Source organism: Pagrus pagrus (assembly GCF_965226575.1).
Source record: "Pagrus pagrus genome assembly, chromosome: 22".
NCBI classification, from domain to species: Eukaryota; Metazoa; Chordata; class Actinopteri; order Spariformes; family Sparidae; genus Pagrus; species Pagrus pagrus.
Window position 1 is genome coordinate 20,708,021 of NC_140204.1, and position 26,796 is coordinate 20,734,816.

Sequence of the window (26,796 nt, forward strand, 5' to 3'; positions counted from 1 at the left end):
TGTCCACCATGTTCCTGAACTCTGCAAAGCTGCGATGGCGCATACGACACTCGAGCCAATATTCTTTGAACCGCCACCCCAGTATCTGAATGAGGAGCCACTCCCATCAGACCAGTAACTGTTAGGATCTCTGGACAAACCAATCCATGCCCAGTCTCCACTAGGGACCAACATCTGGATCTCCTGGTTCTCAGCGTTGTTCCTCACAGTGGCCAGGTCAGTGTAGTGCTCCCTGCAGTACCTCTGAGCACTGGACCAATTCATTTTGTCATTCACAACAGCAAATCTGGAATGCAGCTGTGTTCCTGCTGTTTGAGATTGGAAGAACAGGAGATCGTTGAGTTCACATACTGAATTTCAAAATAATCGTCTTTCAAGATTAAAATATAACTTGCTACGTTCTTACCTCTGTAACAGATAAATGCATATTTCAAAGGGCAGCTGTCATCCCACCACCCTCCACTATTCCTGCCAATGTTAACACAGAGCTGACCAACATTAACAAAGTCTGGTTCATTGTCCCTAATGTTTCGCAAGTTCCTATATTCAGCTCCAGTCTCATTGTAGCCATCTGACCACCTCCAGTCGATTTCAATGTACAGGCCGATCCAAACCTCAGAGTTGTTGCCAAAAGAGGCAACAGTGTTGATGAGTGTTTTCAATGGTGGCCAGGTCTGTGTATTTCTTTCTGCAGTAGGTCTGAGCTTCAGTCCAAGTCATAGGATCAGCAACATAGTGGTACTGATGGAGGAGGCATGAGGAGAAGATGTGCCACACTGAGGACGACATCATTTTTTGGAAATATAAAGTGGATCAAAACAATTTTTGTTTCTTCAGTATTAAACAATTAATAAACACTGTTAGTCAAAGAATCGACTGACCTGACAGACAGAGGACACCCAGCAAGATCCTCTCCATCACGATGCTGCTCTGTGGACTGTGTGTGGTGATGTGCACCACTGAGAGGAAACACCACCTATTTATCTGTTCTCCGTTCTGTCATTTATGCAAAAAGCATTGTGATGACAGACTGTTGTCATGGGCATGTTTGTTTTCACGGGGGTCAGTTTAGCCCAATAAAAAACATATATAGAGTTGCAATCAAAATTATTCAGCCCCCATTGCATTTTAGGTTTATTGGCAAAATTCAATTTTTTTTTTGTGTAACAAATTACACAAGAACATTTTAAATAGTTACATACAACTAATATTACAAGGATTTTATCCAAATTCAACACTAAGTCCTACTTTCAATGACTACTGCAGTCTCAAAAATATTCAACCCCCTGAATAGAATTCCTCATAGGAGACACATTTGCAAATCAGGTGTGGTCTCAAGCATGCCTGATGCAACCAATCAAGGGCTTCATTAGTTGCCTCAGGTGTGCTTGAGATAGAACACCTCAAATACCTGGACTGTTGACGGTGACGTTTCATTGCATGTTAGAGATATGGCTTAGTCAAGAGAATTGTCCAAAACGTTCAGAGAAGAGATCATTACCTTGCACAAACAAGGAAAAGGATACAAAAAGATAGCAAAGGCACTGAATGTTCCTAGAGATACAGTTGGAAGCATAGTTTGCAAGTTTAAAGTAAAGGAACAGTGGCTACACTACCTGGAAGTGGCAGAAAGAGGGAGCTATCCACGGCTGCCACCAGAGTCCTGAGGAGGCAGGTGGTCAAAACCACTCGACTGACTGCAGAAGACCTGCAGCAAGACTTGGTGGCAGCAGGCACTGAGGTTTCAGTTGCATACTAAACGCTGCCCGAACAAGACGTACACCACTACTGACCCAAAAGCACAAGAAAAGTCGGCTCCAATTTGCTCAAAACTATATAAATAAGCCAGAGGTTTTGGGATTCTGTTCTCTGGAGCGGTGAAACAAAACTGTAACTCTTCGGGCCTATGGATCAGCGGTATGTCTCGAGGAGGAAGAATGAAGCATACACTGAAAAGAACACCCTGCCTGTAATGAAGCATGGCAGTGGCTCAGTGATGCTCTGGGGCTGCTTCGCTTCCTCTGGCAGTGGAAACCTGCAGCGTGTGGACGGCAAGATGGATTCAATCAAGTATCAGGAAATCTCAGAAAATGTCATGCCGTCTGTGAGGAAGCTTGGGCGTCATTGGACCTTCCAACAGGACAGTGATCCCAAGCATACCTCAAAGTCCACCAAGGCTTTATCTGTTTATTGCAAACAGCTGCTAGTTTGTGCATTTTGCCAATAAACCTAATTTGTAGTGGGGGTTGAATAATTTTGATTGCAACTGTATATTCTCTCTTTTAGCCAAAACAATACAGTGAAGACATACCACAATAAATGTATGTTTTGGTGCTCACATGTCTGTGTTTACAGTAGAAAGTAGTTCCAATGTTAACTTAGAAACCAAATCAGATGTTTGCTTTTAACACCACTAATTTTATTCAGATGAAAATTAAAATGAAATAAGAGAAGTGAAGAAAAATAAAATGAAGGAAACGGTAGGAGAGAGTGTAACACTTTCCTCCATGTTTCTTTCATAAAAAAAATAGTTTTCTTTAACCTCTCCTCCCCTTCATAAATATCTTTTTTGCTTCCTTCCAGTCTTGTGCGACGGTTTGCTTTGTTGCATGTAAATGTTTCAATATGCTTTTATCAGAATGGTGGACAAACTTAAAGCTAAAGCCACCGTCTCATACAACATCTGTACACCTGGCTTTAGCTCCTGTCATAGAAATCATTGTGTGATCACAGTGGGATCACAGGATCATGTCCATGCCTGGAGTGAAATGTGTCATATTAATGTGAAAAACAACTAAACCAGCCACTGTGTGTCGTCTTTATCATCATTATAACTCTCCTGTGACCATTGTCGTGCCTGCTTTGCATTGTTGTCGAAGGCATTGTTTTTCCATAGGCAAAACACAGAGCAGGCCACATAAAGAAATGCAAACTTCTTTTTCTTCTTCTGCGTTATTTTAAAGGAAAATAGTAGTTGTGCTCTTTTAGTACAGTAATGTTTTTTATTAAGGCAGCAGCACCACTAGATAAAGACATAAACTATTTTTAGGTCAGGAAGGCTGCATATCAACACACAGTTTAGTACTACATCAAGCACCCCCAGGTCAGGGGATATTGGTTCTCAGGGGGAAAGAGGAGTAACACCTCTACAGATGCATAATTTGTGGTGTTTTACAGTTCAGTTATCAGTGAAGTGTTTGAACTGCACAACAGATTCTCTATAACACACAGAGTGTAGGCAGACTTATGTGAATGAATGAGTCCAGTGCAGGTCCGTGTCTTATAGTCGAGGCTACGTCACATGTCTCATCTGCTGCTTTAGGTATTGTGTTTGAAAATACAGCTATTACTGTGTTTTGATCGGTTTAGCTCTTTTCAAAATAAAACTTTTAGCTTGCATGATGCCCTTGTTTACAGATTTTTTTTTACTTGTAATCAAGTATTTCTACATTGCTTTCACTCCGTCCACAGCTCAGATGATAGATGCTCCGTGACAAACTTCACAGGTCTGTTGCATCTTTTATGCAAAAAGCAACGTGACAGATGACCTGACAAAATGTTGATGTGGGTAGCAACATTATAGGTTGTAAAAAAAGTTTCTCCTCCTTCCTTGAGTAACTTTTCTTGTCTAAACAGTAAAACCTCTTTAAAACAGTTGCAGAACTTCCCAACAAGTACTCTGCCGGCTCATCTTCCTCCCACAGAGCCTTAATAAAAAGTGTGTGGGCCTCTGGTGGTGCAGGGATGCCACTTCTTGAGCATGTTCATATGGGTGGTATGGCTGGGCAGGTTGGAGTCAGGGCTGTGGATCTGATATGTTGCAGTGCTTATCATCTGCTTGGTCTGGTCGAGGCCACTTTGCCAGCCAAACAGTTTGTGCTTGTGCGTTGGCAAAAGCAGCAGGACCTCTGCACTACGGCTGGGTGATAACCATCTTTTGATACCGTTAAGCCGTACCCAAATCTTCCTGTGGTATGCAGTATTACCACCAGCTGATTACACATTACATTGCCAATCGCTGCTATACCATTTTCTGCCACAAGGTGGCTGCACTGGTGCAGTGCATTTCAAACTGTCATTTTCCATCTAATGTCAGAAATATGCATTTGGAAAAAGTGTCCAAGATCCATTTAGTACAGTAGCTCACAATCAAATCACATGCTCTTCATCAGATGTTGCTGGGAGTGCACACGTTGTCATGAATCTTCATAACAAGGCCGCCAACAAAGCACAAAGACAACGAGGGCTGTTTGTCAAGAGGTTTATTCATTTATGTACAGCATGTCTGTCACCGAGCCGGAGACCGTCTGAGAATACAACAGTAGAATAGAAAATGTATAAGGTGCAAAAAACAAACACTGATGTATGAGTCTGTACTCCCCCGTGCATCCCCCACCCCCCTCCCACAGATCTAAGCTATGTACAGCAGGTTCACATTTACTGACATCAGACATCTCGCTCAGGTTGAAGCCACGCTGAGCCGACAGGGAATCAAATTGAACTAAATACGTGTAGATATAACTCCCCATGCACCCCGTCTTCATGCTAACATGCTGACTACTAGCTCACAGACTTGAGGGGTATCCGTTTGAAAGCAGCAGGAACAGACTGCTGCTTTTAAATGGGTACAGAAAAGGGACAGAAAGTACATACACAAGGCCAAGGAGCAGTTTGGCGCCAATGTGCTGCGTGGTATTGATTTCAAAACTCTAGCTGTGGTGCAGGCTAACGCTACTTCTGCTACCGATCCCAATAAAGCACCTTGTATACTTAGCAGTATCAACATGGCAGCAAAGCGCAATCAGTGGAACATAAAGCTATTAAAAAAGCAGCATAAAAATGTGATATTATTGTGTGCGTGTGTGTGTGTGTGTGTGTGTGTGTGTGTGTGTGTGTGTGTGTGTGTGTGTGTGTGTGTGTGAAGCAGTCTGAAGATCACAGTCTCTGATTTAGCGGAACACAGCAATTTTTTGAGTTTACAGCAAGTGCCTCTATTTTAGTCAGTGTATTGTCGATGGGTTTGGAATGTGCCTTGAAGACGTTTAAATGCGCACACACATGCACACACACAGAGTCAGATCACAGGGCTACAGTAAACCAGTGGTGTGATTAGAGGATCTGGACCGAGGCTCTTGGATGAAGGACTAACGTCAGCCACGTCAGTTGAGGTTTCTGAGTTTTCCAATGACAAGCGCCAAATCCAAGGGCGGCCACGCCTCAGCCTGACCTGCCCTGCTTTCCAAGTGCTAACACACACCCAGCTAGAGTCCTGCTGCAGCCTCATGATAGCCACCCATCATCACAGTAAGGGACCATTTAAAGAAGCACAATTATTCCATTGACAGTAACAACAGGTACACACATTTTCTTAATTACCCCTAGTGGTCTAGTGGTTTTATTCGGGATTATTCTGACCAAACACTTACACTAGCCCCGAAGAAACTGTCATACTGTTTCTGGACAGACACAGTGCTGTTCAACTTTAAAAACTAGCACAGTGCCCGTTCAAAAGGGGCTGACCAGTTGGTCTGGGGTATTGCTGCTTGCAGCTTTTGAGAAAAGCTCAATCAAACTAAATCACACCTGACACTGTGCTTCCTTGGGTACTGAGCAATACATCTGCCACGTGGCAAAGCTGCGCTGCGGATGTCAGAGAAGACTTGAGTCAAGCTGGTCTCAAATTGCAGGTGTTCAGGGCAGATTTAATCCTGATGCGCCCCTCCAAACAATCAGAGGAGTAACCTGGTTAGGATCTGGGTAATGTGAGGGGTTTACAGACTCATCTGAGGCGCCCCGGTAATATCAAACATGTTTGATATTTAAGATTTAACATCTGTATGATTATATCGGTGCAAGCCGGACCACAAGAGCCAGTGGGAGAGGCGTGGTTTAGGTGCGACAACAACCAAACTCGGTACTTTTAAGTGTATCAACTAAATTAACGACGGAGGTTAGCACTGCGATCTCGATAAAAGTATATTTACAAATGATCTGTTTTAGTTCATATAATTAACATAAAACGACGTGTGCTCATATTCTCAGGCATACACAACATTTAATATGCTCTATAAAAATTAAAGATACTGACTCATGCCATGTGCAATGAAATAACATGTTTGTTATTACGGAAAGAGTTAAGCACCGGAGAAAAGGTACTGTTAGTATCGGAACCAGTATGAACAGTACCCAACCCTAGCTGCTAAAGCATGACTTATATCAGAACTGGAGAGTATTTCTCATTGAGAGAAGAGCAAAGAACAGAAGTTTAGGCTTTTATTAATAGAAAAGTTGGTTTTGGTCTTCTCCCGAATGGCTTCGCTAAAGTTTAATTTACCAACTGGCTCCGTTGTGGTCGCGTTCTCCTGTTGTTGATGTGATTGGAGTTAGTCCATGATAGATGGAAACAGACAGATGGTTCCGTTCATTCACCTGCCAAGTTTTTATTATAAATGATTTCTAAACCGTTTCTAGAGGCACCTTCCCAGATGGTTCCTTCAGGTCATGACCTCTCTTTGATCTATAGTGTTTCATAGAGCACACTTGGAATAATTCTGCTTCTTGACATACCCCCTTAGAGCGAAGCAGCACTGTCACTCAGCCGGTGTGTGTTACGATAGCTGTGACCCTTAAAGACGCACATTTGTTTTCTGATGCTGACACCCATGAGTGAGAACCATTAACTGTGTAGCAAATGGGAAACTGTGGAGCGCCACAAATTCTACAAAAAAAAAAAACTTTAAATATTTCAACATAAATAAACAAAGGGAAGCTAGTATTTCCTTTAAACATTTACAAATAAATACTTGGTTTTGACCTTTTTTTGAACCCCAATCTGCCGGAACAGATTCGAATGAAAAGAGAAACAATCAAAAGGTGGTTGCTTGAAAAGGAGTACAGCGGACAACACAAGTTGAACAACTTAGTACACTGAGCATGCTCAATAGTAAAAAAGTTTAAAAAGGTTTTATGTTGTGGTACTGACAGGATACTAAAACCAGCAACGTGTTTTGGTTCATGTGGATGCTATGCTTGTGTCCTCCTCAACGCACTTGGACAGCATGAACAGTTTTAAATAAATATATACACAATTTCTTCAATAGAAAAAAGAGAAATGAAAGTAAGAGAAAGTGAGGGGTGGAGTGGTTTATGTGCCGTTCTTCTGCTCCCATTCCTGCGGAAAAGACACAAAAACACACTTAGTTTGCATGAGCCAACACATTTTGTGTGTGTTTACATTTGACATCAGCGTTGACATTTTATCTGTCAGTTCATCAGCAGTGTCACTTTTCAAGATCGCTGTATATAATAGTCGTGTTAAGTCGTATCAGAACGTGTGTAATCATTGTTAATCAAGTGAAATGAATAAGCAGAAGGTATGAAACTATCCTAAAAATAAAAACTTGTTGTGGTGATGACTACGTGTTGCTCTTCTTCTCTTCCACTGTCGACCCTGTCCCAAAAAGTGTCAAGGCATTGCTGACACTCAGTATCATTGTTGTGCATGTCTTAGGCCTCAGCTATGAAGTCCTAAACGTTGTGTTTCAATGGTGCGGTGTGCCCTGCTGTGTTATTCATGCAACATAGTGTGAGAGGATGACTAGCCCGATGTATAAGCAAACGATTTGTAATGTTATAGCCCCGGCCTGCTTTCTGAGCTCTGACCTTGGCCTTCCTGAGGACGTGTCCCCGGACTGGCGAGGGCTTCTGGCCGCCCTGCTGCCGGCGGAGCAGTGAGGCGCTGTTGACCGGCAGGGAGCAGGACTCGGTGTCACTGGTGTCACAGCTGGAGAAGGGAGAAGACTCCTGGGTCCGTCGTGACATTGCCGGTGACTACACACACACACACACACACACAGAGGGGAAAGACATTGGTGGCTTGCAGTTAGTTGACGGTCGGTGGCAATTTCAAGCCAGCAGCATTTACTTTTCTGAGCCACAGACACTTTGTTAGTCCAAGGTGTTCTGACCTGAAGTCTAGAGGAGCCAGCTTTTGGTTCGATGGTGAGGCCGAGGGTGACCCCGCCGCTCAGGGCTTTCTTCAGGCTCTCTTTCACCTCCGTCATCTCAAGTTCCAGGTTCACCCGCTCCTCCTCCTTCTTCCTGCAGTCCTCCTCCACCTTCTTAAGTCGCTCCGACAGTGAGCCGTGTGAACGTTTGCCTACAGGAGGAAGAGAGGGGGATTTCACTTTAGTAAACTTTTACCTGGCAGGATGTTAATTCGAGGGGCTGGAGAGCTTTTCCAACACTTTACCCTCCTGCTCCTTTAAATTTCAGACATTAAATAAGCACTCCAACACTCAAATATAGACTCTCTCGCTCTCTCTCACCAGCAGCAGCTTCCACAGCAGTGCGCAGGTCTCTCCTCTCCTTCTTCAGCTGGGTCAGATGGTTCCTTATCTCCTGCTTCTTCTTCATCAGCTCTTCCTCCTTGGACTGCAGCCGTTTAGCGTCGGCCTCCACGCGGTTCTTGCCGTACTTACACTGCTCTGCGTCTGTGAGGGAAAGATCGGGTGTGAAGCGGCTGGATACAAAGATAGTTCAAAATAAACTACAGTAATGCAGACTTATACATATACGTGTATGTGATGCTGCACTGCCCCTGAAATCTGAAAATAAGAGATTTTCCAGGTCAACAAGAACCCGAACCCACACGTGGGAAAAGCAGAGCATAGCCTTTATTCCCAGGGCACATGGACTGCCCAGACACCAACTGAACTCACAGCCACAGCCTTAAGCAGTTATTAATTACACCATGCTCTCTCTTACTGGAAAATACACTGAGGGTAACCATCCAACATCTGTGTGTCTAATGTGAACTTCTGAGGAATCGATCAAACCACCGCTGACATTTTTTTCAAATTCAATATACTTATACGTATTTGACACTGGAAATATGAGAATAGTGCGGCATACTCTAAATCCAACATGACACATAACTGGCGAGTCCGTTCCGATGACAACCCTCCTCGTTCGCACATTAGGCAGAAAGAAATAACCCTGTTCTGAACCACAAGGATTAACAGAACCACATTCCGCCCTCCCGACAATCTGGCCTCCACCTCTGCTATCGCATCTGCTTGAGTGTTACCCCAACTTTGGCAGGAGGTTCCAAGTCTGGCTGACTTGCGCCACGCGGATCGTCTCGAGGTTATGATAGGTTTTAGGTTTTTGAGTTATTTACTCCCCCCTACTTAAACCAGCTGTAATTAGGACATCCTGCATTTTCCAAATTGCTGTGGAGTCGAGTTTTGCTAGAAAGCAATAAGTAGTGGTGAGGCTGGGACCGGGGGGGCAGACACACTGTCTGATCGCTCACTCACAGCACAAGAACTGACTGGAAAAGGTGGTCCACTCTCGGAGGCTGGTATTCTAACGATATGTCAATTTTGATTTCATGAAAAATATCTTAAAAGTTGACTTTCTATACCAGTTTAACATGACAAGTATGACAAGCACTTCTGATAGAAACACTAATGAAAATAAGTAAACCTGTAACCATATGTTTTGTTGCTTCTTACCGGAGTTGTTGCGTTTCAGAGAAGCTGTCCCATTCGTCCCATTCACTCCGTTCTTCTTGGACTGGTTCTTTGGCTCTGCCTTCTGTTTTGATGCCACACCATTGGTCGCTGCTCCCTTCTTTCCTTTCAGCTGATAGGAGGAGAACAAGGAGGTGGGAGACTTTTTAAATAATATTTCAGAAAAATGAATACTGCACATATGTGACCTATTTGTCCCAGAAAGACAAACCTTGAAGGGCGGGATATGGTTCAGTTTAAATGACTATAGTTTTGTATTAGAATAAGGAAAACATCGAGGATACACACAAAAAATAGAACTTGTGTTATAAACAAAATTTGAATTATTAACTTGTATGATGACATTTGATTTCAATTAGTTTACTTTTCTTAGAAGTTGAAAATGGATTGTAAATTCTTCAAGAAATGTATTATTTATTACGCTTTGATGGCAACAAGCTGAAAACAAAACCTTGACCAAACGCCACCTGACAAAAAGTTCTTATGGCCAAAACAGCAACCTGAAGAATGGTAGTCCAATATTCACTCTCCTTTTACCTCTGTTTTGGTCTCAACCAACTCCTGAGAACATATGTGGCTCACTATCTGCTAAATACGAACTGCTCCACTGTGTTCCCGAGCTAACTGTCTGCCAATTGGCAAAAAACAGCTGCCAGTATACTGTATTTATGTAATAATGTATTTTTAAAAATGGTATAATGATAATTTATGATAAATTGATTATTTAGGTGCCATGAAACACATTCTGTCCTGTATTTATTAATTTGCTTTTGCTTTTATTAGGATGGAACTACACACCATCATGTCATTTGTCCCATAATAACAATGGTGGAATAATATTAACAACTTTTAATAGCCTTATACTCTATGAGGGGTTGATGTTATACTGTAAATATGACTTAAGTCATACATTTTAAACAGCCTTATCCAAGCAGCAGAGACCCAGACTAAAACAATGACTGATCAGGAGCTCCTCATATCAAACTTGACACTTGGTTATCAGGCAGGCAGTGCCACCTGCAGTCTGCTGCACACCTCGTTGGATGAAAGTCTACTTGTTATAGTGGAGCGGCACTTTGTGGTCTTGGAGGCGATGTTAACACCCCTTGGCCACGCCACACAGCACACACATCAAAGGGGCGGCGGGGAGGAGGCGGAGCTCCATACAACACCATGTGGTAACTTATGTGGTGGTGGAAGCAGGGTGGCACTTAGAGCAGGGCTATAAAAATGTAAATTACACACACAGCTGATGCTCACTGTAAAGGAGAGGAAGGAAATACACTATGTGGGTCAACCACACACGCACGCACACACACACCCACATACACACACACAGTCCATATATATTCTATAGTCATACTGTACATATACTGTACTACACACAAAACACACGAAACAAACAATCTAGTAAGATATTATTGATATTAAAGGAACAGTTCACCCTGCATGGGGTCATTTTATGTTTTTTTCTGTCCCCGTCTACTTCAATTGTTGCCGAGAATGCTTCAAAGCTGTCAAGCAGCCAAGTTCCAGAAATGTTTTGTGGCTTCTACGCTTCATCCGACTCTCCATCAGCATTGCGGTGAGTAGATATCGACTGAATTTTCATTTTTGGGCGAATTGCTCCTTTAAGTCGGTGGTCACTATCTACTCTGAGAAGCCTGATCGGAGGATGTGTTATTGGAGGTGCAGCACATGCCATGTGTTTCCAAAGACAGGACACAGGAATGACTTCAGGCCCCGTCATGGTGATAATTGAAATACTAAGAACTACACCAGAGGGCCAACAATATTCACAGGCTGACTGGAAAGAGAGGCTGGCTTGTGGGTGGCCAACATCAACACCTCGTCCGGTGAGTCAAAACATGCTTCTTTAGGAATAATAAACTGAATTTCCTCTATCCTTCAGCCAAGCACCTCTTACTTTCACTTGTTCACAGTGCATGAAATCAGAAGATTCACCACTTTAGTGATGGGATGGGAACTCATCATTTGAGATACACAAATATATCAGTTTCAGGGTTTTAAAAGAATTTGTGAAAACGCAATAACAAGAATAACAAGCATTAATAAATGGTCTTATCCTGTATTATAATCGCTAAAAAACTGTTTACATATTGGCACATATCGGGCAATATATACGCAGATATGGATATATTTGTGATTGGCCAATAATATCAGCCAACCGATATATCGGTCGTGCTCTCCTAGTTATATACTTACTACTACTACTACTACTTAATGATGGCTATTATAAAGTGTTTGTGAATTTGTGAGTAGAATCAATACGTCACATGTCAACAATGGATCCAATGTCTTCGTGTCTACATGTCAAAGGTGTCGCTCATTTTTTGCCTCTTTTAGCTCATTGTTTTGGTGTCCTGGCACACAAACTCCAGCTGTAGCACACAGCTGTTTTAGGCAAACGAGCTGCCTGTTTACACTACATGCCCAGAACCGAAAAGCAGAGTGAAAAGAGAGAGAATATTCGACTATATTGAATCATGTGGAGATCCGTAGGCAAATATTGCATGTTATAAAGCTTTTATAACTCTATAAGGTGACATTATGTCGAGATTGTATTCAACAGCTTTTCCCGCTTCCCCCACTAGCCTGGAAAAAAGTCACCTCGTGCAGCTTTAAGCAATTATCTTACATTTAAAAGAGCGTGAAGAAATGCATTTGTAGCTTTTTTCTGCATTTGAGAAGTCTCATCAAATTTTAGACAAGTTTTCAAGAAACACGACTTGATATTGTTGCTCCATGTCTGAACAGGCAACTGTTCGCCAACATGTTAGCCATAACAACTTTAAAATATCAGATGTTCTCTGTTCTTACTTCCCAGCTTGCCCTAAGTTGACAAAAAATATTGGATGCGTATTTAAAATACTTGCCGTATATTGTGGCAGATTGACTTCGCCTCCACCTTTCAAAAACACTCACATCATTTTCTGTTTTCCCTGACACTGGGGTCTGCTTTACTGTTTTGAATATTAGTTTTATGCCCCTGTCTCAGAGTGATATATCATTCATTAATAATATTCTATTAATAATATATCATTAATTCCCAGCACGTCATAATATTTTAGTGCGTCCATCACGACCAAATCACATGGGTTTACTTTTAAAGCCAGCAATTTTAGAGTCATACAGGGAAATATTGTTACTAAGAGGACATCTGTTTCAACAAACAAAACCAAATTCACATCAGTTTTCTGGGATTAATCAAAACTTAACAACCCCATGTTGAGAACATGTAATCACAAGTACACGCACAAAAAGAGTTAAAGACTTAGAACAGTGTGAATGTGGAAAACAGTGATGGTTAGGCAGCGTTGAGTGTTAGTCACCTGAGCCGTGTCTTTAGTTTTAGTATCAGCAGCAATGAACTTAGAAGAGACTTTAGAAACAGGGCTTTTGTAGTGCTTGTTAGAGGTGGAGGAGGAGGAAGTAGAAGAAGAGGAAGACTTAGGAGGATAGCGAGTGGTCAGCTTGGGTGAGGGCATGTTCTCATAGAGGTCAGTATTCTCATAGTGCGCCTCCTCTTTCAGCTGGCGCCCCCCTGTGCTTGGACTGGAGTACTGCGCCTCTGGGTCCTTCAGTTAGACCCAGCAAGCATGCAAGCAGGAGGAGAGGAGAGGAGGGGAGAGGAGAGGAGAGGAGAGGAGAGGAGGGGTGAGGACAGGAGAGGAGAGGAGAGGAGAGGAGAGGAGAGGTTATACTACATTACCATAGCAAGTGTTATTGTAATAAATTACATAATCTAAAGGTGCTACACGTGGCATTTTGACATCTATTAAATATTGTCATAATCATCACACTCCATCAAACTCATCATTCTACAAGCTTAAACATTTAACTGTAGGAGCAAGAAGAAGAACACAGTGTTGACTGGAGGGGGACTTAAAATGAAATCATTTTATGACATTGCAAGGTATGTTTCCAATAATTGTAATAAAATAAATTCAACTAGTGTGATCAGTTTCATACGGTCAGTCTGGTTGAAATCACTGGATGTGTTGGAGGAGCATACAGAGACAGAGCTGTGACTCTGCCCTGTTATTTAAAACAACTCTCTCTTTCAGTTAATCACCATGAAATGATGTTAAAATCATACATGTAGCACCTTCAATGCCGTACAGAAAAGTGAAAAGCAGTTAGCAAACAGAGCAACGATCAAAGTTCAGCCCAAAAAGAGATGAACAACTAGAAGGGTGCAGCTGCTGTGTATCAGTGCAGGTGTGTCCTTACTATTCCGTTGATGGGCACGTCATCATAGTGTAGAGCCATTCCAGTGGGACAGGCGTAGCCATTGACTGGGTTGTCCAGGTAAGGGTTAGGAGAGACAGCACGCTTACTGGTGAAACTGTCAGAATAAAAACATCAGGATTCATCGTAAAGGATCCACGTCTTTTTAATAAAGCACTACTGTAACCTCAGAGTTTCATGTGCTTGGAGAGGTCATTATCTAGCATAATCACTAGCAAAGATGTGCGTCCCTCACCAGAAGGACTGCTTGGCCAGCTGGATGACATTGGCAGTGGTCTCGACATCGATGTAGTCGTAATGCAGGGTGGCTGGGTCGGTGGTGGAGCCGGTCTCAGCCAATAAAACCCCCAACCAGCGACCCATCACCTCAGAGGAGGAGGCCTGGGGGAAAAGGACAGAGTTACATGAAGTCAGTCAGTTTATGTGATATTCAAGTGAGCTGCACTGCGTATGGACACGTTGAGACACCCACTGCACCATCTCTTGCATCTTTTTGTTGAAGCTTTCTTGAACGATTCCAGGACTTTTCCCCCCCACATTAATATCATTTCTTCAAATTAAGAGCGCTTTCAGCTTCTTGTAGGAACGGGATATGTTTTTCATGTTGCCATCCATCAAAAGCGTAGTAATGATATGGTTTTACAGGGAGAAGAATTGGAAGCAAATGTCTAGCAGAGGATGGCGTGCAGACTGTGTGAGGAAATAGAATCAAAACCAACAACATAGCAAATGGAGGAAGTTCATATACACCAACAACATCAAACACACAGACACAAGTCAGTGTTGGGTGGAGGAGATGTTTTACCACATGAGAGGAAAGGAGGAAAACATGACAAGCTGTGTTTTCCTCTACTGGTGTGACTGAGCTTTAACATATTTTCTCTGGCACTAATGGGAGAGTTTTTAATGGCTGACTTTAACAAGAAATACAAATATCCTCATACACAGAATCAAATAGACCATTGAAGGCGCAGCTCACCTCCAGGACAGCGACCTCCTGGCCGTTACGAAGCAGGCGGAAAGCAAAGGGGTGCTTGTTATCGAGGCCGGGGCTGACCTCGCAGCCTCGAAGGGGCAGCGAGGCAATGTGGCTCTTCAGGTCGTCCCGGTCCTTATGGAGGAGCAGCTGGTTGTCTTTCAGGCGGCACCAGCGCTCCCGCCAGCGGTTGTTGGACAACACATTCAGGTAGCCTGTTGATCAAAGCAAAAGCAGTCAGGAAATGAAAGTTAGAAAAGCTGAACTGACTTTTAATTTACAGGTTTAAGTAGTATAATTTCATTTTCATGAAAAAACAGGGGAGTTGCACCTTGCTGGCAAATTATGCATGCACATATTAGGAGTGATGACAAAAGCCGGTGCTTTGACTGTCTTCCTTAGTCCTCTTTTTTATTTTATTTTTTAAATGTGGTGTTTGTGTAGCTCTGCTCTTCTTCTTTTGCATTTCTGACTGAGGAGCATCTCAAGTCAATACTCAATTTGAACCCATCATGACACACACTTGCTGTCATCACCGTTAACCACCATGATAGAGGAATGAATGAACCGGGTTCTCAAAGTAAAGCTCTCAGTATGCTTCAGACAGGCTGTTCCAGAACTTTCTTGTACCAATTCATTGTGGACATCTGTAGCTAGACTGGAAGACAAAGTTAGAAAGTGTGCGACCAATGAAAATGTACTCTGGAGCCCTGGCAAGTATAAAAACTCAAGAGATACCTTAACCTAACTTGATGTTAGACATGTATTTCAGTGTGGTGAAGTTAAAATGGGTGCTCACACAGCAGGTAGGGTCATCCCAAAGAGTTTCATGTATTGACGAGTTTTGACAGGAATAAATGAGTCCAAGATAATTACTAATAAAATATAGTAATAGATAATAAAAACTGTACAATCTAAATATCTAAATGATATAATTAGTGTTGTTTTTGTATTGTTGTTGACACACAATGTTTCCACATGGCTTGGAAGCAGGTCCACAACCTTCTGTTGCTTTTTGTGTGTTCACCCACCAAGAATTCCTTTGAGGAGACGCTGTTCAAAAGTTTATCCTCATTTATACAATTCACCGCACTGAGACTTTGATGAATCCAAAAACACAGCTTTTGGAAAGAGATTACAGAGGCGCTTGTATTCGCCACTTTCTTTGACTCATTAAGAACACGTATACAAACTTTCACCTTTGGATCTGGTTGGATGACATTGTGTGGACTATATTAACTTTGAAGTCTTGGTCTTACCACATGTTGGTACGTCTTCTTCTGCTGACGAGGTCTGCTCATCTGTCGATGGCTTCTTCTTACCCAGCCCGATGATTTTAGTGATCTTCTTCCCCGCTCCCTTCCCCACTGTCCCCGTCTTCTGCTCTGACTTTGCGTTCTTCTTTCCTTTTCCTGCGAGAGAGACAGAGACTGTGAATCTAATTCGTGACTTTGAATAAAGAAGAAATGACTAAAACACTGTGTAAGTCAGACTCCTGCGGACTTAATGTGATCTACCCTTGTTATCTATGGGAACATGGGAAATAACAGAGATGTTATGTTGATTCAAAGACAGGGAAAAGAAGAGACAGCGCAACCTTAGACTCTACTGTAAACAACCATGAGTTCAGAATCAGTTGCACTGGGTTTAATCAGACCCTTGTGGGTTCAAAAGCTCTTTGTTGGTGAATTAGTCTCAGTTTGCAATCCCCGCAACCCCACTGGTCTGAGTGGACCGATTTCAGCTGGCCTAGTTTCTATCCAAAGAGAGAAAGAAAGAGAGAGCGAGGAATGACTGTGCACATTCTGCTGGAAGTGGAATAAGCCAGGTCTTAAGAGGCTCTGTCTGAGTCCCTACGTTGTTCTGTCTGTCTAAATGAGGAAAATAGCTTCTGCTTGGCCCGCTTGTTTACATGCTGTGGTCTGCGGTGCATTTAAATGAATGTGTATGAGAGAGAATCAAAGTGAAATAAAAATGAAAGAAAGGAGAAGAGGAGAAAAGATGACAAACACACAGTATGACAGGACGAAAACTTTGACTTCTCTCAGCTGCCACATATCGAGGCAGGAGACAGTGGAGAAGAGCTGGGGGAGGAAAAATAAAGAATTCCCCTTCACTGATGTCATCATGGCGAGACAACTAACGCAGAGAGTCTGGAGTTATTCTAGACACACACACACCGTAATGTACTGTACATAATCACCAGACACACAGTGCTGGCATGGAGCTGTTGAAAGCTAATGAATAGTAGTCCAAACTGATACGGTGACAGGAACTCTTTTTGGCACTGACAAGCTTCTGTTCCAGAGTTTTTTCCACATTGCTTTTTTCCTCCCGGATATGATGTGACAACTACCATGGCGACTGCCTTAATTAAATAGGAAGCCGTCTGCACACAATTTCTGTAAAGAACGCGTAAAGAATACAAACACACATCGCACACACTGCAGGCCGGAGGTGGAAAGCAGACACACAAATGTGAGAGCGATTCGAAACCTTTTAAAAAAGGAGGAATTATTATTATTTTTCCCTTCAGGAGACGATGAGGAGGAAAACTCTGATCAGGTAAATTTGATCCCAGTAAATCAGCTCTTTTTGTTACCAGACATGGAAAGAATGTGGCTGATTAAGCTAAAAAAAAAAAAAAAAAAAAAAAAAAGGGTTTCAGGACTAAATGAGAGAATGACTGAAGCACAAGGAGGTGATGTAAGACCAAGAGCTCAGTGTGGAGTCTATAATGTTTACTTCACCAATAAATCTATTGTTTTTTACTAGATGACAAAATAAGTAGCTGAGGTGTCTAATTTGGAAAGAAAGTGATATGAAAATGGGCTCCCATAGGAAAAGTTACAAGTATAGCAGACTTTATTGGGATGTGGCTGAAAGTGTTCTGATTTAGATTTACATCATGTGACAGATGTGAAGTTGTCTAATCAGTGTTACTACAAGTGTAAAGATTAGAGATCTTAGATAGAGCTACACCGATATACAACCACAGATCTGAACAAAATTCAGTGTGAAATCTGCCAAAAATCCATGTCTGAAGATGCCCATGCCAAATGCTGCCAGCATTCTCTACGTCAGATTACAGTGTTCAAAATGTGTAGCTGTATCAGAACATGTACCGCTGTGGATCAATAGTGAAAGTCATATTTGGTGTCACAGTTTACTACTCAGCTAGTGGAGTTTTTTAAATTTCTGTCCCCATCCGGGATGCTGGCAGGGTGAGAACGACGACTGCCACACACTGAATGATTTTTCCATACATTTCCACAATGTGAAAGGCCAGAAGGGTTAAGGCCTACCTCCCAAGAGAAGTAATCAAACATGTTATATGACTGCAGAAAGCTCATCTGGGAGATGATTGCTGAACCCATTTCTACATTCCCCCATGATTTCACAGCAATGAACACATAAACATGACTTACACAATCAAGTCCATGAATCACGGCTCTGTGCTGACTCCAGAAAAAACCCAACTGGATTGAAGATTTGAAATTAACGGCTGATGGGAAATCTGTTTCCAACATAATGTTGGAAAAATTAACCGATCTTAGAGAGGAAAAAAACAAAAGTGTTAAATTTGAGTTGACAATCCAAATAACTGAGCTGACAAGGAAAATGAAATGTCTCTCCCCGAGGAATTTTGCCTGCTGAGCAAACAAACGGTAAATAATCAGAGACTATTTCATCCATATCTCTTTGTTTTGGCATCTAGTTGAGCAGGGGAAGACCATCCCCACGTAAAGCCATTTTAAATAAATATAAATGCTCATTCTTCATGCCTCAGGCATTATTATTAAAAGCTGACCTTTTCAGAGCTTGCAGAGATTCCCCTCTGAATCATGAAAAGGATTAATAGGGGAAAAGACAGGGCAGACAAGCTGAGAACAAGTCGTTGTTGATTTCAAGAAACAACAATATTCATAATGCCCTACCCCTCATTAAATTTAACTATTACTTTAGGGCCACAATTAATGGTATAAAACGCTATACTGAGTGATGTCAGTGTTTTATGATGGAGATTTCACTCTATTAAAACAAATTATATTATAAATTAAACACTAACCATTCACAGATGTTGAAACATCACACAAATTTGACAGAACAATCTCAACTCAAGGTTCACTTAATAGCTTTGTCAAGTGTATTATACCAGCTTCATCATTCAATTGTTTGGTGATTTGTCTCGAAGATGGATTTGACAATATGCCAAGTATCTGTTCTGATTTTATTCACAGCACATTTTGCCAATAAAGCCGCTGAAAGCAGAAGAAATTGGTAAGTGGACCTCGAGTGGGATTACTTCGCTGTTGAAGATCAGCTGCTGGGCACACCCACCCTGGACCAATGGGCTCCATGTTATGGCCCCAAGGAGGAATGCTGTAGGCTCATCGTGAGCCCAGCTTTTGGCTCAAGAGGTAAACTGTATGTTATGGGTAGGTCCACATTAAACCCCCACATGGGCCACAAATGAGCTTGATTGTTGGGAAAGCTCTGATTTAGTGTTTAGTTAGAATTGAGCTAAAGGACATTATTTTAATAACTTATATTATTCAAAACGTGGGAGAAATGGATATTATATCTTTGTCTTAATTTGAGACGATAAATCTCCTTAGATTTTAAGTGTAAGGGTCAGAAACGTCACTCAAATATAATGTGGCTGTTACTGTCTCTTATTTAACGCCTTTGTCGTTTTTGCACTCAATTTATCCCATAAAACTTTCCTGGTGGCACGAGAGGCCGTCTTAATTTCATGCAAGGCAGAATGCCTCTGTGGGAAACTTTATTTATATAGCACTTTTATTAACAGAGTTACAAAATGCTTTACAAAAGAAAACAAAACCACACATGGCAGACACACACACACACACACACACACACACACACACACACACACACACACACACACACACACACACACACACACACACACAAAAAATCTTCATTCTAACCCAGGTCTACTTTTGATTCCAGTTAACTAAACCATCATTTCCGATGCAATAGCGAGGGATTTTCCCATGAATCTCCTTCCAGATGTGTGTTTACACTAAAACCTGAAAAAATCTCATTATTTTCGATGTAAATGACTTCTGTTAGCAACAGACTTGTTTGCTGCTGTGGACTCTTACCTTGGTCCTTGCAGTCGCTGTGTCCGTTCTCATGAGGCGCCTCACCGTCGGAGCTCGGCCTGTCACATGAGGACTTCTGGCCAGGCAGGAAGACACACACAAGGAAGAGAGGATGCTCAGGAAGGTACATGTGAACAAAACTGCACTTTTCTTAAAAAAGACAGATTGACAAAGACATTAATGCACAAACACAGCTGTCTTATTGCATTGTACATTGTAAAAAACCCTAAGGAGCATCTGCAACATGTTATAGATGAATAATTAGGCTGAGCTTGTGTCTGCTGTGCCAAGCTGGGAGCGGTTTGTCATTAAAGAGCCTCTGATGTAGTTCATTTTCCACCACTACACACACACATGGATATATACAAGCACACACATATGTGCTGGGTTCAGTAAAATGCAGCGTTAACTGCGATTATACCTGCTTTTCCCAATGAAAACCAGTAAGTGAGTGTTTTCATTTCAGCTGCCATGCTACCTTCACTGCCAAATGGAATTAAGTGTGGCAAACAGCGTTTACTACCCAGTGTGATTGTTTCTGATTATGCCAAGAAGAGAGGCCCTTATGGATTGGAGGTATATTTGCAAGTGTTCGTCCGTTACAGCTAGTTCAACCCAGGACAATTAGGTCCAATCAAGCCATCACTGGCATATGAGGGAGACAAAAAGTAAACACCCTCTATTGTCTCTATTCACAAGAATTAACAATACTTTACTAGTGAGGAATAATGCCGAACTGAGGTGGCTCAGGAGCACGTTCAGCCACAGACCCATCCAGCCACGTGCCTCAAAGTGCTCGGGGGGCTTGTTCATACCATTAGACATCAGACTGCACAACACCTCAGCACCCAGTACCACCCAACCCACTAAAGACTCATATCATACACCAGTTATAGTTAATGACAGATACTGCACTTGCATATACAAACTGAGTATGAGTATGAGTGTCCACTCTCTACTTTTAGTACAAAATTGGGTTGGGATATGATGGCATTACTTTAAATCTGAAACTAGCATCACTTTCGCTTATCAAATCTATTCTTTTTAATCACTTATTGGATCTATTTTGGGTTTTGCTTCAACATTTGTGAGTTGAGGTTTGTTTAAAACTGCACTAAGTAGTATTTTCATATTAACAATTGATTAAATGGCTATGTATAATGTGAAAGTTGTCACTCATAGTGATAAACCCACGAGAAATATCACCAACTCTGTTGTTCCCCACAACTCTTTTTTAGAGCATTTTAGTGTCTTTCAGCTCATTGGAGGCCAAAACAGAGCTAAAAGAGAGTGAATATTGGCCTTATATTTATGATGGTGAAACACCAACCATTCTCTGCATCTGAGCAATCAACTTAGTGATCTGTATCTGTACTTGGAACGGACGGGGCTTAAACCAGACGACATGGTGCTTAAAAAGGAAGTGGGTGGAGCTGAGCAACAGTTGATTTGGGTTAAAGAATTATGGCAGAACAGCGTCAGAACTAAGCTTCACATCAACGTTTTTGAGAAAGTTTTACAGAACAATATTTTTTCTTTCTTCAGTCAGCTATCCAAGGAGGATTTTCTTTCATCACAAGTACAGATATTAACACATTTTACTCCGATGATACTCATAAAAGGGTGGGGACAGAAAGCATAAATTATCAGGTGTAACTTATTACTTTTGCTCAAATTATTGCTCCAAATAAAAAGTTTTGATTCAGAACTTTTAAGCTTACGAGCTTAAAATATCAATTTAATAAGCACCAAAATGTTGGGAAAAAACAATTGCGATTCCATCTGAGGCGCAGGTGTTTACCTTTTCCAGTTCCGTTTTGTGCACTGGGGATCCAGATCCAGCTCCATCGAAGTCTACACTGCCATTCACACACACCTCTCTCATCACCTGGAAAACATAAGGAAGTAAAGCATTAGCTAATGAGGCTGCAGTTCACATTAACAAATGGAAAGTCCACACTGACACACATCCCTATCACCGCCAAGGGAGTTCAATCCATACCCTGCCGTGTCTGACTGGGCCGGTGGAATGTTAGGTCCTAACCGTGATCATAACACATGGGTGGATCCCTTTTTAAAAATATTTCCTCACACCATTGCCACATAATTAAACAGCTCATTCTTTCAGCCTAGAAAGCATGCCTAGGGTAATGCGGGCCACATGTACGGTGAACTCCCTCCTCTCTCATATCCCATCATGCTACTGAAAGGCAGCCAAGGGATCATAAGGCAATACAGCCCATGCAGTGGAGAAACTACAGGGGGTAGAGAGCGTGCATGCATGTGTGGTAGGAGTTGGTGTAGAGGTGGGGTGTCTGCTACACACATTAGACACCAAACAGTTTTACTACGTCCATGGAATCATTATGCAATAAGGTCCAGAAGGGGTGAATGAGATCTGCAGGGCTCTGGACTCGGCGCCAGTGTGCATTACCGTGACCTTGTTGGACTCCAGACCTGGCAACCTACCGTCAGATCTGGCAATCCTAGGCATGCGGTGGTGACAGGGGTGTGTGTAGATGAGCGATGGGCAGTTGGAAATGAGAATTCATTTCGAACCACTGTGTGTGCAGGATGGATAATGCACTCTCTGACTGCACCCACCCACCCCCACCCCACACCCCCGTCTTCTCCGCAAGCATTCTGAACCATCTCTGGCCGTGCAGAACTCCTCAGGTCATTGGTTTTGGCTCGGAGGGAGCATAATTGGGTTTTGCGGGGGAAATGACAGACTGTGGCTCCATGGGTTTGGCTCAAAGAGCAGCTCAGAGGCCGCAGAGTGGGGCAGACAGCAACATCATGTCTATCTTCCAATGGTGAGCGATGTTGCCAGACTGGGGTGTTACGTAGGTCTGATGATGTACTACAAATCAAACTTAAAGTGGGACTGTGTGCGGTAGTTTTGGGTGATGAAACATTTTCAATAAGGGAATAGGCTGGTGATTGATAAGCTGCTACTGCATGGTTCAGTTCCTGAAGTTGTCTTTATACATATTCACATCCCTGGACCGCACATTTCTCATCTTGCATGCTATAAAATTAACTTGAATCTAACATACACTGATTTTTCAGCAAATCTGTGTAGTTTAAAAAGCATTTTATCCCTTTATTCACTTATGTTTGGCAAAACATCAAAAAAATTCAGATTCAGTCTTTATAAACAACCAATATTGAGAACTTCTGTCATGTGACAGCATGTAACGGGGCTTGTTCCTGGAGGTCACCATCATTTTTATGGAAATGATCTAAATTCAGGCTCCATGCTCTATACTCAAACCATTTGCCTTTGGCTGCACTCTGCATACACCACTGATGCATGAAAGCTGAGGGTCTTTTTGAAATTATTGTAATTTTGTCTTTATTTGTTCCATTCCTCGTGAATTTTGGGTACATGTTTATGTGGTTTGTGCTGCAGAATGCTAAAGAACTGCAGAACAGCGGCACTATTTATTATAATGTTCAAAGGAAAATTAAACTGAAGATTGAATGTTTTTAGCTATTGTCTTTCTTTGGGGGATGAATGGGTATTGTTGGATTTTTATTATTCTATTTTGGGGCATTTTATTCCTTTATTAGTTAGCCAACAGTCCAGATGAGGATAATGAAAATAAGGGGGGACTGAGATGGGGAATGCCGCGTAAAATATGTCCTCAGCCAGACGCAAATCTGAAATGTTTTGGTTTGTGGTTGGAACATAACTTCTAAGGCATCAGGGTGTCCTGTCCCTGTGATTATACAATTATTCCACTGCCTCTTCAAAGACATTTAACAAGTCAGCACCACCAACAGTGACCCAAGTCCATCATGTCCAAAAAAACCCAAATAATCCTAAATTAACCTGAATAATCAGACTTCCACAGTGCTCAGTGACACAGTGATGTCTCTCAGGGTTTCTGTCTGAGTAATGGAGAATCCCCTTTTATAAATCTTCACTTGGACAGGGGGTCAATATGTTTAACTCTAATGTTAAAAGTTAAATGGTAAAGTTAAAAATGATTTAAAGAGGGACCACAGATATGGTCACAACTAATCTGGTGTTTCTCATTGAGTTATTTTTTAGTAATTCTAAGGTGTCATTGTTTGTTTTTAGTACATTATTTGTGTTTGTGCTGAGCTTTATGTATTTTCTTGCTGAGTTTTTGTATATTTCAAAGGCTCATCAAGGGAGAGGCATTGTGAATTGGCTTAGGCTATAAATGCTTTGATATATTGCATTGATTATTGATTTACACAACAATAATCCATGACATTAAAACCACTTACAGGTGACATCGACTGTGAATTGGCTTAGGCTATAAATGCTTTGATATATGGCACTGATTATTGATTTACACAACAATAATCCATGACATTAAAACCACTTACAGGTGACATCGATCATCTTTGCAAGCAAATGTTCTACCGGAAAACTTTGGGTCCTGGCATTCGAGTTCAAAAACTGTTAGAAAAATGTGACGTGCAGCATGGGCATGTAATCCGCTTTGGAGTTTCGCTTATCTCACTCTCTTCTAATGCCTTCTCACAGCAGACAGCACACGTCCCCCAACAACTTGGAGTTGAAAAATTCATGCCTCCAAACAAGCTTTTTTCCTGATGATCATACAGGACAGCTCATTGCATAAGGGCTACAAGATGCTCTTATGTCATGAAACCTGTCAGAGTCTCGTCAAGTGTGCATCACTGCAGATAACAGGACTAATATAATCAAAGCTATGAGCCTGAATGAGTGGACAAGACTGCAGTGTTTTGGCCATCAGCTGCACCTTGCGATGTGGGAAAATAATAATCATTTTTATTTAATTTTTTTATTATTATTATATAGTATTTCATGATTTGAGAACTAGGCCACAGTAGGAAGGCCTACCACGCCATTATTTACTTTAATGTGTTAAAAGCTTATGAGTGCAGCTGCCTGGTTCAAAATAAAAAGTTTGCTAACTTTAACATGATTGGGATTTTCCCCTTTTTGCAGGCAAATCTTTCCAATAGGGTTCCAATCAAAGGGTTGAATTTAACATTTATACAGTGATTTAGAGGAGGTTTCAAAATATCGAGATATATCTCATGTATCGCGATATAGCCTTAAAATATCCCAATATTATTTATAGGCCATATCGCCCAGCCCTAGTCGGGGAAGAATGCTCCACCTCGGTGGAGGGGCATTTTTCCCGGGGAGTGCAGTTGCCATGAGGGATAGCACTTTGTGTGCAACAGTGTTTGGGTAGGTGATTAATTTCAAGTGGCATCCACATAAATGCCAGGATCCAAGAAACCAACAGCAGTGAAATAAATAAATGTTTTTTACTTCAGCTATCGGTGGATTTAATGTTGTGGCTGACAGGTGTACCTGCCCATAACAATGAACATTAAATAAACAAATATGATTATGGTGACATAGACATTAAGGCCATGCACTGTTTAACAGTTTGCAGTTTGCAGCAATAATGCACCAGGGGTTGGACTGTCAAGGCAGCGTTTGAAAGCACACTTAAGCAGATAAGCTGTGAATACAGTAAACATACAACTTACTTTCCCCAAAGTTAGTGCAGAAAACCAACAAAGAGTTAGAGAAAAGTTAGGAGTTAAGATATAACATCACTTAGAGAAAATCAGGTCATTGTGTAGCAGGAGGCAAAAGGGGGGTGAGGCAAAAGAAGACAGAGAGGGGGCAAAGGGGGAGAAATGCATTTATTTAAAAAAAAAAAAAAAAGGGACTGGAAAGGTTTAGGAGAATGAAGTAAGGACACAATATGGACATGTGTGTTCCATAAACACATCGTTAGCAGACAGCGTCTGGGAGAATCATTACTGTAACTAGCAGACTTTGGAAACCCACGGGTACTCCTCGCTATCCCTTCCCCATTTCTTCTTCTTGTGCTTTTATTACTTTCTTTCTCCTTCTTAGTCCTCTTCATTCCTCATCACACATTGCTTCCGCTTCCCTTCCTTTTCTTCGCCTCTTCTTTCTGTCCCTCATCTCCATTTGCTAAATATGATTTTACATGCCTACACTTTTGTCAGTAGGACACACTGTTGGCCGGCTGGTTCAACATGGGTGGGAAATGTCATAAGAAATCTTTGTTTCCATTATACAAATCGGTAATTTGAAATGCAAGAATGACTGTTATTGAAGTTGTATGTCTTTGGGTAAAAGACGAGTTCCAGAGGGGTGGACAAAAATAGGAAAGCTGAAGAAAAAGAGGTCAAGAGACACAAGAAAAAATGGGGGGGAATAATGAATAAATGAGTGACTGCTAAATACCCAGTGGTCCTAGCAACACAATATCCAAACACAGACACAAAGACAGGCTAATCTTTCTGGCTGGATGCCGCTTCTACACACCCTGAGGCTGGAGGGAGCACAGAGCAGGCAAGGGAGTCGAGCCCTGCTGCTGATGACACGAATACAGCATATGGACTTAAAATCCAGTTTTGCAGAGAAGGGTGTGAACGCAGAGCCACGGCCAACTGGATGTGATGACTGCTGATTGCAGCCACAGTGTTATCAGCTCAATATGTTTCCAATACTCAGCCACCTGACTAAATATGCAGAGAGAAACAGTCTCTCCAAGCAACAATTAGAGCAGTCTTTACCAAAGTTTGAGTGGTGCAAAGATTTGTGTATTTTCACAGGTCTGGCTGTGACCGCCTGCAGAGATACCTCAGCCCCAACGAGGTTACCTGCCTCAGCCAATCAATAAACAACGATTAATTGCCACGCAGAACGGGTAATTGAATCAAGAAGGAAAACACAAAAACTGTTTTGATCTCTGTTTCCGGACAGCCATAAACATGCAATAGAAAAAGAAACACTGCAAATAATAAGACTGGTGTTTCCATCAATGGTCTGCCGGGCAAACTTGCTCCAGTTTTAACAAGA

At 41.9% G+C, this 26,796-nt stretch overlaps 1 protein-coding gene across 3 annotated transcripts in view; it reads right to left on the reverse strand.

Annotated features, from left to right (window-relative positions):
- Positions 1 to 4,247: 4,247 nt before the first annotated feature.
- afap1 (actin filament associated protein 1) overlaps positions 4,248 to 26,796 on the reverse strand; it is a 90,907-nt gene continuing 68,358 nt past the window's right edge. For 2 of the 3 annotated variants that reach the window (XM_084344886.1, XM_084344885.1), the window contains exons 7-18: positions 21,718 to 21,804; positions 19,917 to 19,992; positions 16,044 to 16,196; positions 14,788 to 14,999; positions 14,044 to 14,189; positions 13,791 to 13,905; positions 12,890 to 13,135; positions 9,519 to 9,648; positions 8,328 to 8,492; positions 7,968 to 8,158; positions 7,663 to 7,830; positions 4,248 to 7,171 (exon numbers count right to left, since the gene is read on the reverse strand). In XM_084344886.1, the coding sequence (XP_084201012.1) occupies positions 7,145 to 7,171; positions 7,663 to 7,830; positions 7,968 to 8,158; positions 8,328 to 8,492; positions 9,519 to 9,648; positions 12,890 to 13,135; positions 13,791 to 13,905; positions 14,044 to 14,189; positions 14,788 to 14,999; positions 16,044 to 16,196; positions 19,917 to 19,992; positions 21,718 to 21,804 (1,716 nt within the window). In that variant the 3' untranslated portion in view covers positions 4,248 to 7,144. The remainder of the gene's footprint in view (positions 7,172 to 7,662; positions 7,831 to 7,967; positions 8,159 to 8,327; positions 8,493 to 9,518; positions 9,649 to 12,889; positions 13,136 to 13,790; positions 13,906 to 14,043; positions 14,190 to 14,787; positions 15,000 to 16,043; positions 16,197 to 19,916; positions 19,993 to 21,717; positions 21,805 to 26,796) is intronic. The other variant, XM_084344887.1, reaches the window with a different exon arrangement.